This window comes from Daldinia loculata, assembly GCF_022478755.1.
Source record: "Daldinia loculata strain CBS 113971 unplaced genomic scaffold F4817scaffold_5, whole genome shotgun sequence".
NCBI lineage: Eukaryota > Fungi > Ascomycota > Sordariomycetes > Xylariales > Hypoxylaceae > Daldinia > Daldinia loculata.
This window is the reverse complement of record NW_026054859.1, coordinates 612,838-630,390: the sequence shown is the minus strand read 5'-3', so window position 1 is coordinate 630,390 and position 17,553 is coordinate 612,838. Positions and strand designations below refer to the sequence as shown.

The 17,553-nt window shown below is 31.7% G+C and overlaps 3 protein-coding genes across 3 annotated transcripts; 2 read left to right on the top strand and 1 right to left on the bottom strand.

Annotated features, from left to right (window-relative positions):
- The first annotated feature begins 82 nt into the window (after positions 1 to 82).
- F4817DRAFT_216081 (pfs domain-containing protein) lies at positions 83 to 3,649 on the top strand. Its single transcript, XM_049298756.1, has 4 exons — positions 83 to 2,408; positions 2,479 to 2,809; positions 2,859 to 3,037; positions 3,132 to 3,649. The coding sequence occupies exons 1-4, from the start codon at positions 412 to 414 to the stop codon at positions 3,580 to 3,582; spliced, it is 2,958 nt and encodes a 985-aa protein (XP_049162743.1). The 5' UTR covers positions 83 to 411; the 3' UTR covers positions 3,583 to 3,649.
- Positions 3,650 to 4,954, bottom strand: F4817DRAFT_216051 (uncharacterized protein). The gene is made up of 2 exons (XM_049298755.1): positions 4,592 to 4,954; positions 3,650 to 4,326 (listed from the first exon to the last, which is right to left on the bottom strand). The coding sequence occupies exons 1-2, from the start codon at positions 4,864 to 4,866 to the stop codon at positions 3,717 to 3,719; spliced, it is 885 nt and encodes a 294-aa protein (XP_049162742.1). The 5' UTR covers positions 4,867 to 4,954; the 3' UTR covers positions 3,650 to 3,716.
- Positions 4,955 to 15,425: 10,471 nt separating this feature from the next.
- F4817DRAFT_216023 (cytochrome P450) lies at positions 15,426 to 17,547 on the top strand. Its single transcript, XM_049298754.1, has one exon. It carries the CDS (start codon positions 15,937 to 15,939, stop codon positions 17,308 to 17,310), a length of 1,374 nt encoding a protein of 457 aa, XP_049162741.1. The 5' UTR covers positions 15,426 to 15,936; the 3' UTR covers positions 17,311 to 17,547.
- The last annotated feature ends 6 nt before the right edge of the window (positions 17,548 to 17,553 follow it).

Below are 17,553 nucleotides of genomic sequence, written 5' to 3'. Positions count from 1 at the left end.
CGTACCTACCTCCTATATTATGTACATACCTACCTTAGGTAGGTAGGCAGGCCCTATAAATGCTATAAATGGACGGTGCATAAGCTGAACTTCCATCACGTGGTATATAGCATTTGTCCCTCATCTTACACCCTTACACCCGAAAACGCAGCGCTGATCCGAACAACATTCCTCGCCGTTAGTGAAACCATCCGGAATACACCTTGAGCACCGTGTGTATGGATAAACAGGTAGCGGAGGTATACGGAGCTATGAAGCCAGATCGCTAAAATCACATTCGATACATATTCGCTAACCTAGAGATGTCTAGACTCGCCAGTGGCCGGTGATATCTTAACATCTTAATTTATATCTTAATTAACTATTAGGCATTGGAGGTCGGTATCTGATTCCATCCCAGGTTAAAGCAAGATGGTATCAACGATTTCTATTACCGCTAGGGATATTGATACCACCAATCTACTAGTAACTACTTCCAAGACGATTCAAGAGATTGCGAAAATCCTGCGACTCCGTGAAAACGATGGAGATCTCAAGGTCTTTTATGCCGATTTGACAGCGTACTGTGCCATGATACGTGATCACGCAAACCGCATTCACAGAGCTGGCATTAGGATTGCTGTCAAGTACCTGGACCGAATATTAGTTCATCTCGGCTCAACGTTGTCATCTTATAAACTGCTAAGGCAATCTACTTGCGGAACCTCGTCTTATACGAAGCTGCTCGCATTCAATCAGAGCTGGGAGCAAATACGGCAAGCTGATGACGGCACAAAACTCCAATTCATTAAGAATTCTCTCAGTTTTGGTACCTCTACAAATGAGCGCAATGGGTTTATTGAGGCACTGGCCTTGTGGGAAGATGACTTCCGAGGACAATACCCCGATGACCCCTCACAATGGACAGCCGAGGACTTCGCACCTCAGAGAAATATTAGCGAACCATCCTATGCTGTCTGGAGTGCCGCCAAGTCAATATTCAAGGCACTTGTGGCATGTAAGGACTGCCCATGTTCACCTACGCATGATTTCGGGGCTAGGCTCTCTTTGGGTACCTATCGAAAACCTGTTTCAGACGACGACACTGAGGAAGATATCGACTTTGACATGTTCCTGTCTATGAAGCAGGACTGGCAAGAAGCTCGGGTCCATACTATGAAAGAAACAGTCGTCCAATGGGCGATTGATGACGAGGCACATAACACCCGAACCAAGAGGAAAAAATCACAGACCCCAGCGATGAAGGTAAAACGGCTATGCGAACCGATCGTAAAGATCAAGAAGATGACGGCTCATCGACTGGAATTCAAAGTTACGCGAGGCCATTTATACAAGTTACAATCGGAGAGGAGCCAATTCTTAGTCGACAAGACGAAAGACGCCGTAACCCTCGAACAATTCCTCAGGGGTGGATCGCGTTCATTTACCGAACGGACAAGACGAATCCTTGCCGTACTTCTTAGTTACGCAGTTCTTCATCTTCACGACACGCCATGGCTTAAACCAACCTGGAATTCCTCAGACATCATCTTCTTTCGTACCGCTACTTCCGCAATACCTTTAAGACCTTTCATCCAAACCCGGCTTTCAGGCCTAGACACAAATTCAAGCCCCTTTGACAACTGCGTCAATAGCAATAGAGGGTGCGAACAAGAAGATTACGACTGCAGTGATATAGACCCAGATGATATCGACCCAGACGATCTAGTACAACATCAATGCCCAAGTCTTGTCACCTTAGCAGCAATGCTAATGGAAGTTTATTTCGTGACTCCATTCGAGATATTGGCTAAGAAGTACAGCGTTGAGTTAGAAGATGAATCATCGAGCCGCACGACGTATTTAGACGTAGATATGGTGTTTCGCGCTTGTAGAGACGAAATCCCCGAGAACTTTCAGTTTCATTCCGCCGTGGAGAAGTGTCTGGATCCGACAACGTGGGAAGACGAAGATGGAAACAAATTAGATGATAAGATTTTAAGAACCAGGATATATCAGGAGGTGGTACGACCACTCGAAAATGAATTAATACAAGCCTACAGCTCAATCTCCATCGATGACCTTGATCGCTTTGCGCAAACATTGGATTTTGGAAGCTGGGATCAGACAATCTCGGATCTGAGCGAGCAAACCCAACCAACTCGCGCATTGAGCCCAAGCGAGACTGTAGATAGCCTCTATTCGTTTAGCCCGTCGCCGGAACCATCGCTGCAACACTACCCTCACCATCTCAACCCTCTTGCTAATTTCCAGCATCAATATGCATTTATATTGGCTCATAAACTTGACTCTCACTCTCACCTCACACAGAGTCTATCTCTATCTTCCCCGACGGATCAGGATGTCTACTACAAGGAATCGAGGTTCTTTGACGACGAGACCGTTTCGGAGGCGCACTCTCCCGAAGCGTATGTCAACCACCCATGAGCTACTTCCCTCTCATTATCTAGTACACGGACTAACTATGCTCTTATTTAGATGTTCAAACTACTTGAACTGGAAGTCCAGGTACCAAGCAGTTTACAACAAGTTCATTACACCTTTCGCTTCGTCATTGGCATTTCCGCCCGTTAAAATTGCGATTCTCGACACGGGCATTGATCTCACTCACCCGGACGTAGAAGCTCGTAGCAACAATATCAAAGGCAAGTACAACTGGCTTAACGAGAAGTTCAAAAATAGAGTCCATGATCGGAATGGGCATGGCACATTTGGTTTCGGTCTACTTCTTGATTATGCGCCTGATGCTCAATTATATGTAGCAAAGATTGCAGAGGATAAGCCGTCTAACCCCAGTGTTATCGCAAAGGTAAATACCAATAACAATTATTCGCTATATAAATTACTAACGCGCTTAGGCCATTACCCTTGCCGTCGATACATGGAAAGTCGATGTCATCTCCATGTCTTTCGGATTCCCTACCTGCGACATCGACGGCTATGATGAGCTCGAACTAGCTATTATGAATGCTTACTCGAAACATGTACTTCTTTTTGCTGCTGCTTCCAACAGCGGTGGCCAACGAGGCAGAGCATAGTAAGTATCTTCCAAAAAGCATAACGAATTTCATAAAACTTAAGAGATCCAAGCACCCCGTTACTCCATAATCGTCTAACACTAACTATCTCAGTCCCGCGCGAGAACAAAATGTGATCTGTATTAATTCTACAGATGTAAATGGTAACAGGTCTGGGTTTAGTCCTACCGCTGTCCCCGATGACATCAACTTAGCAACAGTGGGAGAGGCTGTAGAGTCGGCATGGCCGGTTCATCTCTGCGATGATGTCTCAAATCCCTCTTGCATTAACTACAAATCCGGGACATCATACGCGACACCGATAGCCGCCGGTATTGCTGCATTTATCTTACAATACGCGCGGCTGCATTTGCCAGAGAAAGCAGACATGTTGAAACGACAGAAACGGATGAAAGCCGTACTTCGACGAGTTGCAGAGAAAGGTCCATCTTACAAGGCTCGAGATGGGTACCATTTTATTGATCTTAGCTTATATGCTGACAGCCTGTTTGGTAAGGATAAGAGGTTTATTGACCTTACGATTGGAGATCTTTTGATCAGTTAAAAAGATTTATGGTTCCGAGAAGTCAGTACATATCTACTAGCCAAGCATAATATCACCCGGATCTTCTACTATATTCATATCTCCTACATGATGCTACGTTTAAATGTCAGCTTCCCTTCGCTTCCACGGCTTGTCTACTCTTCGTCCTCTCCACCTGTCCGTGGATGCGGAACAGCGCAGATGACGGACATATCACCTTCCATCAATTCTTCCTTGCTGAAGCCTTCCTGTTCCAATTCTGGGTCCTCTTCTAAGATGGAAAGGACTGGATCCTCTTCTAAGATAGAAAGGACTGGAACCTCAAATGTGTTATGCTCCCTCTCCAGCATAGCGCCACGCCTATAGTCCTCATCCTTACTTACGACTCCCGTTTTCTTTTCCACGAGAACCTTCCGGACTCGAAAAGCAAAGACGAAGTCACTGCTGCCTTCCCAGGACATGTCCGTATTCCTCCCATGATTCACCTCTATTGTCGGCCCGCTGCTGATGGGAACAGTTCCGCCGCTCCAAACCCTGCCATCAACTTCGGCGCCCAGACTTCCACCCACGCCTCGAGACTTGAAAGACTTGGCTTTAGCACCAGTAACAGTCTTGATACCTGTGATTATATATACTGGCTTTCTGTAGCGAGATTTATCCAGGTACCGACGAACGGGGTCGGCTTCAATGCATCGTTGGAGATAATCTTGGTTCGGGAAGAATTGGGTCGTCTCAATCCGGTCGAAGCTGAATGCCTCTCCCTCACTACGAAGGTGGTTAGTTTTACTTGAGTTATGACGCGTGAACTATCATATGAGGAGGAAGAAATTAAGCGTCTTGAAGTAATGAGGCATATATAAGTCCTAAATTAAGGGGCATCTAGCGTCATAACTTTGATCGTCGGAGTAGCAGTAGCAGTAGCAGTCTATATATAAAGCATTTACAGCTTGAAATATCGACCACGGTGTTTATAAATCATGTCTACCTATTTTAATCGACGGGCATAACGTAAGAAATCACCTAACCTTACCTAATGTCCCAGCCTACACCAACATCTACTCCCACTCCGAGGAAACTTAGAAACTTCGTTACTATAGAAAACTGTCCCGAATTCAGCTTCTCGCGCGAGAATTCGACCTGGCTCTTCTGTGAGGAAAAGACATTGGCATGCGCCGAAGGGGCTGCGGTATATAGCGGTCGTTCGGGCTTCTTAAGCGATGTGAGCACGCTGCCTAGCTTTATGGGCCCGTTGGGTGGGTAGTCCCACGTAGGCGCGTAGAAGAAGTAGGGTACTCGATTGGCCATTTATTGTTTAGTCGCTGTTAGTGTTAGTTGAGGTAGGTATATGTATAGTACAAAAGAGTTGAAAATGCGGGGTTCTTGGTGTTTTTACATGTATGTGTATTACAAATTAATAATCGGAGATTCGAAATAGTATAAAACACGGGTAAAAAGAAGAAGAAACATTGATATTGATATATTCAAAGTATTGACCAATTTATAAGAAATGACTTTAATGATTGTTTATTTTTATCAATTATAAAGGTTGCGGCCGAAAGTCTTGCATATTTAATGCTAATAAAGGTATGTGCGAGTAGAAGAGCTCGCACTGTATCGTTTAAGCTATGGTATGCGCAAGACTTTTGGCACCAACCTTCGCGACAACACAAGACAGATATTAGTCGGTATTGTTTAAGCCTTTAAGCCGTTTCAAACCAACATTGAGGTTTATTATCATAATTTAGGTACATGATACTTTCTTTTGGAATAGAAGTATAGCACCTCCCCTGGGTACACATATGTATCTAAAGCATGGACCATATGTACATCTCGAAATATTTACGCGGTAACACCTTCCAGTTCGTAGACTTATGTACCGTAAGGAGGTACCTAAATAAAAAGAAACTTCCAGCTGCCCTGCTGTCAACCGTACTACCGGCTGTGACAGGTGTCTTACATAGCAATACAAATTGCTATGTACTACATTAGAATTTCGTTTCAGACAAGAAGAAATTTATTTCTTTCCTCAACTCATAACAAATACAAAACAGTCAACCAAAGCTACAACTACGTATTTCTAATAATACTTAAAATCAAACTCTCGTACTTATATTTAACCTAATCAACAATCCCGAGTCCTTTTCTTTCCAACCACCAGCGTACATATTATTCTAACAGACGCTCTATCAACTAAAATATATTCTTTTCAATTGGAACAACTCCTTACATACAATAAACTAGACAACTACCTACATACTTTGTCAAGGTGACAGAGAACCTTTATCGCGACGGCAAATAGATCGAAGATTGCAAAGACTATTGGGTCGAGGCCATATGTATCGCCGACCCAAGGCCATGGTTCGAGGTGGAAACCATTGTGACGATTCTAGTGCGCTGCAACCCATACGGACAGCCAAGCAGGAAGCCAAGCTCCCAGCGCGGATAAGCTTAGGATCGCCCTCGAGGCTGACGGGCGATGCCGAACTCTATAGTGCGTTATACGGACAATCTACGAGGCACCTATCCTTCCTAAGCGGGTCGGCGGGTAAACCTCGAGTCCTTTTTTCCATCAACTCCCTGTCGCGGAGCGACACAAAAATCGGATGACCATAATATCACCCAGAGGACTCGAAGTCTCGAACGTAGCACTCATGGGTTTCCGAAATTCCGGCCCATACGCACAACGGTTCATGGACCAAAGACTCCGCCCATACGAAGACTTCGTTAATGCATATATCGATGATGTAGTCATATACAGCTACACTGCCAAACAGCACGAGCAGCACCTCAGAAAAGTCTTCAAGTTGTTCGAAGAGATCGGACTTGCTCTGAACCCCAAGAAATCATTCCTGGGTTATCCATCAGTGAAATTGTTAGGATTCACAGTCGACGGATCAAGAATCGCAATCCCAGAGAGTCGGGTAGAAGCGATCAAAAAGATCAAGATGCCAACGAACCTAGCCGCTGCCCGTCCTTATTTCTTACCTTCTCTGCCGCCGATTACCACTGGTGGGATCTACAGAAGCACTTGCCTAATTTTAACAAATAATAATATGCGGCCTCGAACGAAAACAAAATCAAGATCTCCCGCCGCAACAACCGCGAGAATCCTCACATCGCTGCCTACTGGTTCCATATCAAGTTTCAAGCGTTTATAAACGAAGTCGTGATCCCCAAGTTCCGCGTCACTGACTGGTGGAATCGGTACGAGTGGCAAGATCGTTGGGACGCCCTATAACCACGGCTTCGAATAGTCCAAGGGTGCACCGGCTGCTGATATGAGCAAGACCGCAAACTGGGACACAGTAAATTGCAACGGCATACTCGCAAATGTACCAGCGAAGGAATATTTCGAAGCCTTGAGAGTCAACAGTAATTGAACGAATTGTTTTGGGGAGCTCCCCAACGGAGTTGCCAGTGCTCTCTATGCGCTCGGCCTAGTAAGGGTCGTCCAACCACAAGAACACCAAAGGATCCCAACAAGCTGGCAGAAAAACATACCGAGTCCCTAACAATATGTTTCGTTGCATATAGCATGCTTAACCTACAACTCAACTTCCTCTAACCAACAAGGCAATAACCAGTACCCAAGATGTAAAAATCGGAGCTAACACGGTCATGAATCACGAGGTTGGAGCTTTATGAAGCACACAAGCCCTCAACAGAAGAGCAAATCAGACGAAAGCGACGAGTTTGATGGGGACGTTGATCTCTATGAAAGAGGGCATGTGCTAAGATTTGTTCCCCGGAAGAATCAATTCAGATGTATCTCGGTCGATAGCTACTTGTCGGAGTCTGAGCAGCCTGCCATTCGCGGTTTTGCTGAGTATGAACTTTGGCGAAGCACTCTTAGGCTGCGTCTTGCTCTTACGTGTCAAATACCTATGGAGAGATGCAGAGGGCACCCCTGGATTCCGAAAACAGATTGCCCGAACCGAAATAAAAATGACCAAGGAATGGGCTAATAAAGATCTGGTTTCAGGCCCCTATAATGCAGATTTGGAGTTACAAGTTACAAGTTGGGAATATAGAAAAGGAGGGAGGAGGAGGAGCAGGAGCAGCAGGAGCAGCAGGGGGAGAATCCCGAATATTCATCAGATGATTTTGAAAATTATATGGAAGGGGATTTTAAAAGCGAGGTGCTCTACCCCGTGTCCATGCATTTAAATGGCTAGACGGGATGCCGAACCGTCTGGCTATCTCACCAAGCTTGTCTCCGTATCGCAAGGCGGTATAAGATATATCCATGAGAGATTATTATAGCTAAACAAGACAAGGTAATCATACAGGTAGTTATTTGTTATAGAAATGAATACTTCACCAACATATACTCTGTCAAATGACAAGGATTACAATAGGCGTATGACGTAATAAAGGTTTTAAAATTTAAGTTAAAGCTATTTACCAGTTAATTATTTGTTATATTATATATAAAAAAACCTTAAATTCCTTATAAATTTAAAAAAAAAGCAAGTATTAATAATATTAAAAATTATATATATATATTATAAATTATTTATTAATTAATTATTTATTTTTTCGTAATAATTATATATTAAAAGTTATTTATAATAAATTAACGCTTTATTTTTTTTAATTTGTAAATTGATAAACGTAAAATAAAAGAAATTTTATTAAAAAAAAAAAAAAAAAAAAGTGAAAATGGTAAAAAATAAAAAAACGGTTAAATAATAGTTAATAAATAATAATTAAATAACGAACGTAATAAAAATTTCGAATTTTAATATGATAAAAAAGTTAATATTTAAATTTTAATTAAATATTAAATTAAAAATAGCGATACGAAATCGAAAAATGTAATAAAAATAAAAATATTTAAAAATTTTAAAAATAAAAATAAAACCGAATTTCCATTTAATTAAAGAAAAAATAAATAATAATAAAAGAAATAAGTAATAATTATAACGAAAAAGTCATTCCCGAATTAATTTCCCAACTTTAAAATAAAAAAATAAAATAAAAATGACTTAATAATATTTTTTATAAATTTAAAAGAAAAGTTTATATTATTAATAAACGATTTTTTAATAAATAAAAAAAAAATAATATATATAAATATATTTTTTAAAAAAGTAATAAATTGTTGGTAAATTTATTTTTTAATAATAAAAAAATATAATAATTTAATAAATTTAACGTGGAAAAAATTTAAAGATTAATTAAATTTTATTATTAAAAATAAAAAAATATGTAATTTATTAATTTATATAAAATTAAATATGTTATGTTAAATTAAAAAGAAAAAATTTAATGCGTTTTTAAAACGGTATAAATTAATAAAAGTAAAAAATTTAAATAATTTAACAAATAAATCTTAAGTTATAAATTTATTAATTAAAATAACGTTAATATTATAATTGGAAATAATAAAAAAAAATTTATTTATTATTAAAACGGAATTAATTAAAAAAGTTAAAAATGTTAAATTAATATTTGGAAATTTAATTATAAATATAAATTAAAAAAAATAAAAACGTTTTTAAAGATTTTAAATTTATAAAGTTTAAAAGATTAATCGGTTATTTTTAAAAAAAGAAAAAAAGACTTTTAATAAATTAAAAAAAAAAGTTATTTTAATTTATTTTAAATGTTATAAAGTAAGTTATTATATTATTAATTATTTAAATTTAATATATTATTAATGTAAAAAAAAAGATATTTTATAAAATAATATTAAAAAATTTATAACGAGGTTTTAATATTTAATGTTAATGCTTTTTTTATTAAAAATAAAAAAGAAAAAAAACAAGTATAAAAAAATTTAATTTTATAAATTTACTTTAAAATTATAGTTAAATTTTAATTAAATGGGGTTTAAGTATATTATAAAAAATTTATTAATTTTATAAATAACGTAAACATATTAAAAAAAAGATTATTTTTTTAAAAGAAAAAAAATAAAAAAATAATAAAAAGTTATAAGTTTTTAAAAAAGTTATATAAATAAAAAAGTAAAAAATAATATTAATAAAAATAAAAAATAACGTAAATATTTAATAAATAATTTATAATAAATTTAAATTGGTTGAAAAAATATTAAATAAAAAATAAAAAATAATATTAAATATTTTTTAAAATGTTAAAAAAAATTTAAATATAGATTAAAAAAATAAACGTTAAAAATATTGTTTAAAAAATAAAAATTTATATTTGGTAATAACGAAAAAAAAAATACGTAAAGTAATAAAAGAATTAATAATAGCGATGATTATTATTATAATAAAAATGAAATTTTAAAAAATTAAAAAAAAAATTTATTAAATATTTAAAAAATATAAAAAATATGTTAATGTTTTTAATATAAAACTTTCCGGCATATTAATAATATATTATAAAATAAAATATTTAATCGATTTAAAATTAAAAGTAAAAGTTTTTTAAAAGTTTATTTATACATTATTTAAAATGGAATAAAAAACATTTTAAAATTATATCGATTAATTATTAAAAAAAAAGTGGATTAAATTTTTAAAAAATTTAATAAAAGTATTAATATTATTTACGTTAAAATTAAAAAGTAAATTGCGATTTTATATTAATTATTAAATTTTAAATAAAATAATAAAAAAAGATAAAATAATATTATTATTTATAAGTGAAATATTAAATTGTTTAAAAAAAATAAAAGTAATGATTAAGTTTAATTTAAAAGATGCGTATTATCGGATACGTATTCGTAAAAAAAATAAGTGAAAAATAATATTTAAAATAAAGTATAATTATTTTAAATATTTAATATTATTATTTAATTTTATTAATGCGTTAATTACGTTTTAAAATTATATGAATCGTATATTAATTAATGAATAAAACTATTAACTTTAAACTTAAATTAAACCTTTATATTAAATTTAATGCCATGGTTTAAATGATGTTATAAATAAAAGGAATGACTTGTATTCGATGTGGTTAAAGTTATGTAAAATGGGTGTGTGCAACTATAAAAGGTACTTATACTAGGATTTTAGTCACCTGATCAAATAAAGTCATCTGATTAAATAAGTCATTTAATATACGACTTTTGTTCATTAATTTAATAAATATAATATATATTATTTATTTAAATAATATATTAATTTATTTAAAAAAAAAGGAAAATTATTATTAATAAATTTGTAATGTTTTTAATAAATTATAATAATGGGAATTTTATGCAAATTTTAAAAAATGTATATTTAATATAATTTAAATTACGTTTTTAAAGTTTATAATTAACGTTAAAAAAAATTTTATAAATAAAGTTAAAGTTAATGTTATTATTAAATGGCTAGTATTTAATAACGTGAAAAATATTTAAATATATTTAGAATTTATAAGTTTTTATAAAAGATTTATTAAAAAATATTCGAAAATAATTGCCCCATTAACCAATTTATTACGGTAAAACGAATTAAAATAATTTTTATTATAAAGTAATAATTTATTAATTTTTAAAAAACTTTAATATTTATTTATTTACGTATTATTATTTAAATATTTTAATTTATAATAAATTATTAAAATAAAAACGAACGTTTTATAAAATGTAATAAAAGTAATTCTTACGTAATTATATAAAAATGCGTGATATTTAATAGTTTTTTTATTATATAAATTAAAAAAAGTAAAGTTATATTATTTAATCTTTAATGTAAAATTAATAACAATATTATATATTTTTAAATAATGGAAATATTACTTAATTTATATTTTGTAAAAGGTAATAGTATTAATAAATTATTTAAATTATTAATATTTAATAATTAAAAAAAAATTAAATATTAAATAAATTTATTAATTAAAATAATTATTTAATTTTAATTTTAAAATTAAATATTAAATAAAATATTTAAATCTGGTAAATAAATTATTAAAACGTTTAAATTATTAAAATTTAATTGTAAAGTTAAAAATAAAACGTGATATTTAAACGTAATTCATATTTCGTTTTAATAATAAAATTAAAAAAAATATAATAAAAAAAGTTTTAAAATTATTATTAAAACGTAATAAAATAAAAAGTAATAATAATTATTATATAATATTAACAAATAATATAATAATAATATATTAAATAAAATTTATTAATAAAAATGTAAAAAAAAAATTTTTACGTAAAACAATTATAATAATATAATAATAAAATAAATTTATTATTGTAAAAAAATGGAAAAAAACCTTTTAAATTAATAAATTAACCGCGTGGAAAACAAATAATTAAAATATATTAAAATATAAAAATAAAATATATATACTTTAAAACTTATAAAAAAAATTATTATATAATTATTATAATATATTTATTACAAAATATTTAAAAGTTTTTAAAACGATTTAACGGTTAATTAAATGTTATTTTTAATAAAATTTATAAAAAAACGTAAAATATTATATTAAATTGTGTATTATTTATTAATATATAAAAATAAAATATTATTTTTTTTATAATAAACTTTATTTATTATTTATTTTAATTAATTTAATAAAATAATTATTAATAAATTTTATAATAAAATTATTTAAATTATTAATTAAAAATAAAAAACGTTATAATAATATTTTAATTATAATAAATAAATATTTAAAATATTTTATATATATTTTAATAATTAAAAATTTAATAACGTTAAAATTAACAAATTTATTTTTTTAAAAAATATTTTTAAAATTAAAATTATTAAAAAATATTATATTAAATAAAAATTTGTTATTTATAAGCAAATTTTAAATTATTTTATATTATTAATTCTATATTAAAAGAAAATTAAATATTGCATTTTATTTGTAAATAAATAAATAAATAAAAAGATAAAATTAAAACTTAAAACATTACTTATATATTTATTATAATTTAATTTAAAATAATTAAGTAAAAAAATTAATATTAATAAAATAAATATATAATATTTTAATATATATAATATATAATATAATATTAATATATGTATTAATAAGTTTTTAATTATAAGATTTTAATAATTTAATTAATAAACCTTTAATTAAAATAATAATAAAAGTTTTAAAAAAATTAAAAAAAATATAAAAAAATAAGTAATAAATTAATCAACTTTTATAAATAACAAATTAAATATATGTTAAATAGTATAATAAAAAGAAAATAATTATTGTTTATAAATTAAATAATTAAATTTTATTATTAATTAAATATATTAATTAATAAAAACTAAATGAAAAATTAACAAATAAATATTTAAAATTATTTAAAATAATTAACATAATTAAAAAAAATAATATAGCTTATAAATTAAATTTATTAGTTAATTATAAAATATATAATATATTTTTAATTAATTTTTTAAAACTGTTTTACAATTAAATAAATAAAATACCAAAAAAATAAATGGTAAACTTTATTAAAAAAAATAAAATTTATAAAATTAAAACTATTTTAATTTATAAAGGTATAAGTAAAAATAAATAATATTTAATTAAATAATAAAAATATAATAATAATAAAAATTTGTAATAAAAGCGTAAAAATATAATAAAAAAATTAAAAAAAAATTATAAAAACTATTTAAAATATATAAAATAATTTATTTATTAATTTAATAAAACCATTGCAAAATATTGGTTAAATGCTAATAAAATAATAATTAAAGTTAAATAAAAATATAAAATATTTATACGTAATTAATAATAAATAATTATTTATTAAATAAAAACCAGTTTAATTATTTATTATTTTTATTATTAATTATATTTTTATTTTTATTTATATCGCTTTTTACCATTAAAATATTACAATTTTATAACATATTAATAATTAATTAATAGTTAAAAAAATAATATTTATAATTTTTTTATATAATTTAATAAACAATAAAATAATAGCAAAAATATTTTATTGGTAAATTAATTACTTTTTAATAATAATAGCGATTTTTTTAACAGTTTTAATATTACGTTTTAAAACGAGGTAATAATATTTTTTTAATTTAATTATTTCGGTTTTAATAACTTTAATAATTTTATAAATAAATAAATTAATTTATATTTTTTTAATTTATAAGGTTTTTTTAACGTTAATTTATGTTTTTTTAATGATATTTTAATTATAAATTAATATAATATAAAAAAAAGGTATAATAATTAAATTTACAGTAAATTTACCATTATATTTATTTAAAAAAATAATAAAATTTATAATTTTTATTTTAAACGTTTTAATAAGTTATTAATTATTTGACCGTTAATATATATTAAAATATTAATAATAATTTATAAAAATATAAAATTTATTTTATTTTTTATAAATTTTATATTTAATAAAATTAATTAAAATTATTAATATTATATCGGTTAAAAAGTAATAATATATATATAATTATTATTTTTATATTAAATAAACGGTAACTTTTTTTAATTTTTTTAAAAAAATAATACCAAAAGGTAATAATAATATAACATAAAGCGGTAAAATATCAAAAAAATAATAACGGCATAATTTTTATTTTTATTATTATTATATTATTAAAATTAAAAAAATAATTAAAAATATATTTACAAATTTATAAAATTAATTGTTTTTATAAATAAAAATATTTTAATTATAGCGATTAATTAGCATATTACCAGTTATTTTATTATTACATATAATTTTTAAAAATAAAAACATATTAAAAAAAGTAATTTTATTAAATAATAAAAATTATAATAAACATATAACATAATAAAAGTTTTAAAATTTAAACTAAAGTTATTTATTAATTAATTATTTATTATATTATATATAAAAGAATTTTAAATTTTTTATAAATTTAAAAAAAAAAGTAAGTGTTAATAATACTAAAAATTATATATATATTATAAACTATTCACTAGCTAATCACTTGTTTCTCCGTAGTGGTCACATACCAAGGGCTGCTCATGACATACTCGGCTTATATCATCATCTTCCAGCATCTTAAACCGTCACTTCCAAGGGCCTTGCACAATGAATACCTACTACCTAAAACTAGATTCCCTTTCGTACTCCGCTTCCGTCTTGGAAGTTAAAAGTAGTCACCCACCCCCCTATTTATAAAAATGGATGTCGTAACTAACCATTTTTAATCGACAAGTGTATTACGTCGAAGATAAATTTTATTCTATTAATATTTTAGGTACGATAGTGTTAATCACATTGGAATGGCCCATAAGATACGAGATCTCTAATTCTGAACATGTGACACGAATAGCTTCAAGCCATACTAAGCAAATAATCTCATGCTTAAGTTGACGAATAACGAAGTTAATAGACATCTCTGAATCACGGGGGAAAGTTCTTTAAACGCAGATAATCAACATACATGGAACAAGTGTAAAGCGTCAGTCGCAGTAACTAATTACTGCATCATCTCTTGCTGTTATTGATAGCAATTATAGACTTAAACGTAGTAATAAACCACAGACCGATTAGCCCATGCATTCCATATAATCTTAGCATAACCCAATGTTAGATGATTATTATATATACAACTTATAAACGCAACGAGTGGATGCTTCAGCTTTAGGTCTTGGTACTCACCGTTCTACACAAAGAACCAGTACCTAAATTCATAGTTATTGGTATAGTAAGACAACAGAAGAGTCGTTTACTACATCAATAGTAGTAATTATATTATAATAGTAACTTTTATATCTAAAGTTCTTGTAGACTCAATGACTCGAAGCTCTGTACGTCGCTTGGTAATAATCAGCAGCTGAAAATCCCTGTTGAGATGGAGCTAACGCGCTCGGAATACCCTGAAGACCAACCACTTCTATTAATTAGAACATCCCACCTATGATAGGCTTGCCCGAGCTCATTTAAAAGTATGGTAACGTAATTAACGCATGCGTCCTGCAGCTTTGTCCGATAGTGTACGAGTTTCCCTTCGCTATCGGCAATATTGCATAAGCCACAACAATAGTCGTCTTTGCAAGTTGATTAACTGATACACTCTCCACAGTGGACAAGAAAAAGAAAAGAAAAGAGGAAAAGCATATCCGGCTCGCATGGTAAGATTGACGATTCTACAGAACTCGAACTTTCCGAATGATATATGAAGTCGCACGAAAAGGAAATGAGGGGAGCGTTGAACTCACTCTATTGAAATGGACTTGCCGTGTTCGTCCTGGAACAGATTGATAGTAGCACTGTGAGCCGTTACTCAACATAACCGCTGCGTGATGAGTTGTTGGGAGAAGAAAGAAGATACGATACCGTACAGGACGCCCGTGACGTAAAAAGGCATATATACAGTTGCGGCGTGACCTGAATATTCGTGCGCCATCGGTTCTTGTATTATTAATAGGTTGTAGTATTAATAGGTTGTAGTAGATGGCTCGTTTCCTCGCTCCGTTCTTCCTTCTAGTTAAGCAACAGACATCATGTCAGTCCCTATCCCACAACCTCCGGGCGTGCCCCTCCTAGGCAACATCTTCGATATCGACCCAAGTAACACGTGGGATTCGCTGAGGAAGCTAGCAGAGAAGTACGGGGAAATATTCCAGATCAAGGTCTTAGGTCATACTATCGTCTTCGTAGCCGGTGCGGCCATTGCGGAGGAGTTGTGCGATGAGAAACGGTTTCGAAAGTATGTCGGTGGTCCGATAGTTGAGATACGGTACGCCGTACACGATTCTCTGTTCGCGGCCTTCGACAATGAGGCGAGTTGGGGTATCGCGCACCGCATCATCGCCCCGAAGCTCAGTCCGCAATCACTCGCAGAACATTTCGTTGAGATGCGAGACACTACCACCGAGCTTATCACAAAGTGGAAAGGGCTCGGCACCGACAACGAGGTGTCCGCTATCGACGAATTGAACAGATTGGCCCTCGAAGTGACGACGTTGACTCTCTTTGGGAAGAAGTTGAATTGTCTCTCCGGGCCTGAGCATCCAATGATAAAAGGGATGGAGGACTCAACATCTGAATCGATGAAGCGACCTACCCGTCCCAAGTTAATGAACTGGCTACTCTACAGTGGCAAGTTTACAAAAGCCAGGGATGCGATGCGAACGTACGCGCAAGAATTGGTGAACTACCGAAAGGCAAATCCGACAAATCGACAGGACCTCCTTGCGATACTAATGAGCGCCAAGGATCCGGAGACGGGCATATCTCTGACAGACTCGCAAGTCATCGACGAGATAGTCACCATGCCGCTCGGCAGCTATACGGCGCCGGGAATGATTAGCACTGCAATATACTTCCTCCTGAAGAACCCGCAAGTCGTGACCGATGCGCGCCAGGAACTAGACTCAGTTATCGGCGATGGCGAGTTTCAATTCGAGCACCTCGCACAGCTCAAATACGTCGAGGGAATCATGCGTGAATCCCTGCGACTCTCATTCGCAGCGCCGGGCTTCAACATTGAACCCATACCCAGTGAGAGCAAGGCCCCCGTGCAGCTAGCCGGCGGCAAGTATCAAGTCGCACACAATCAGGCCATGATCATTGTCTTGGCAGGAGTCAACAGAGACCCGACTGTATTCGATAAACCCCTTGCCTTCAGGCCTGAGCGGATGATGGGCAAGGCATTTGATGATCTCCCCTCTGGAGTTAAGAAGTGGTTTGGAAACGGGAAGAGAGAGTGCATCGGGAAGCACTGGGCTTGGCAGTTCAGCATGGTTGTGCTGGCGAAGCTAATCAAGGAGATTGACTTTGAGAGCGTTGATCCGAGTTACGTGTTAGAACAAGAGGGTTGGTTTCACTTGGAACCTGTGGGCTTCCAGGTCGGAGTCAAGCCGAGGGCTAACTGAAATTATGGTCCATGGAGTGTTTATTGAAGAGTATTTATTGCATGTAGCTTCTGTCGTAACTAAGGATAAATGGTAGCACACATGTACCACATATTCCACGATCTAATAAAGTGATTCAGTTGAATATTCACTTCTTTGAATCCAATGTATGTTAGGTAGAAGTTAGAAAAAGGGGGACGTACAAAGCCAGACGGGGGTTATAACATGTTATGCATTATGCACATTACTTATTTATGCAAATAT

Coding starts and splice junctions, on each gene's coding strand:
- F4817DRAFT_216081 (XM_049298756.1), top strand. CDS start 412: ATGGTATCAACGATTTCTATTACCGCTAGGGATATTGATACCACCAAT. Junction 2,810..2,858: donor ACCCCAGTGTTATCGCAAAG/GTAAATACCAAT, acceptor TAACGCGCTTAG/GCCATTACCCTTGCCGTCGA. Junction 3,038..3,131: donor GGCCAACGAGGCAGAGCATA/GTAAGTATCTTC, acceptor TAACTATCTCAG/TCCCGCGCGAGAACAAAATG.
- F4817DRAFT_216051 (XM_049298755.1), bottom strand. CDS start 4,866: ATGGCCAATCGAGTACCCTACTTCTTCTACGCGCCTACGTGGGACTAC. Junction 4,327..4,591: donor GGTGTAGGCTGGGACATTAG/GTAAGGTTAGGT, acceptor CCACCTTCGTAG/TGAGGGAGAGGCATTCAGCT.
- F4817DRAFT_216023 (XM_049298754.1), top strand. CDS start 15,937: ATGTCAGTCCCTATCCCACAACCTCCGGGCGTGCCCCTCCTAGGCAAC.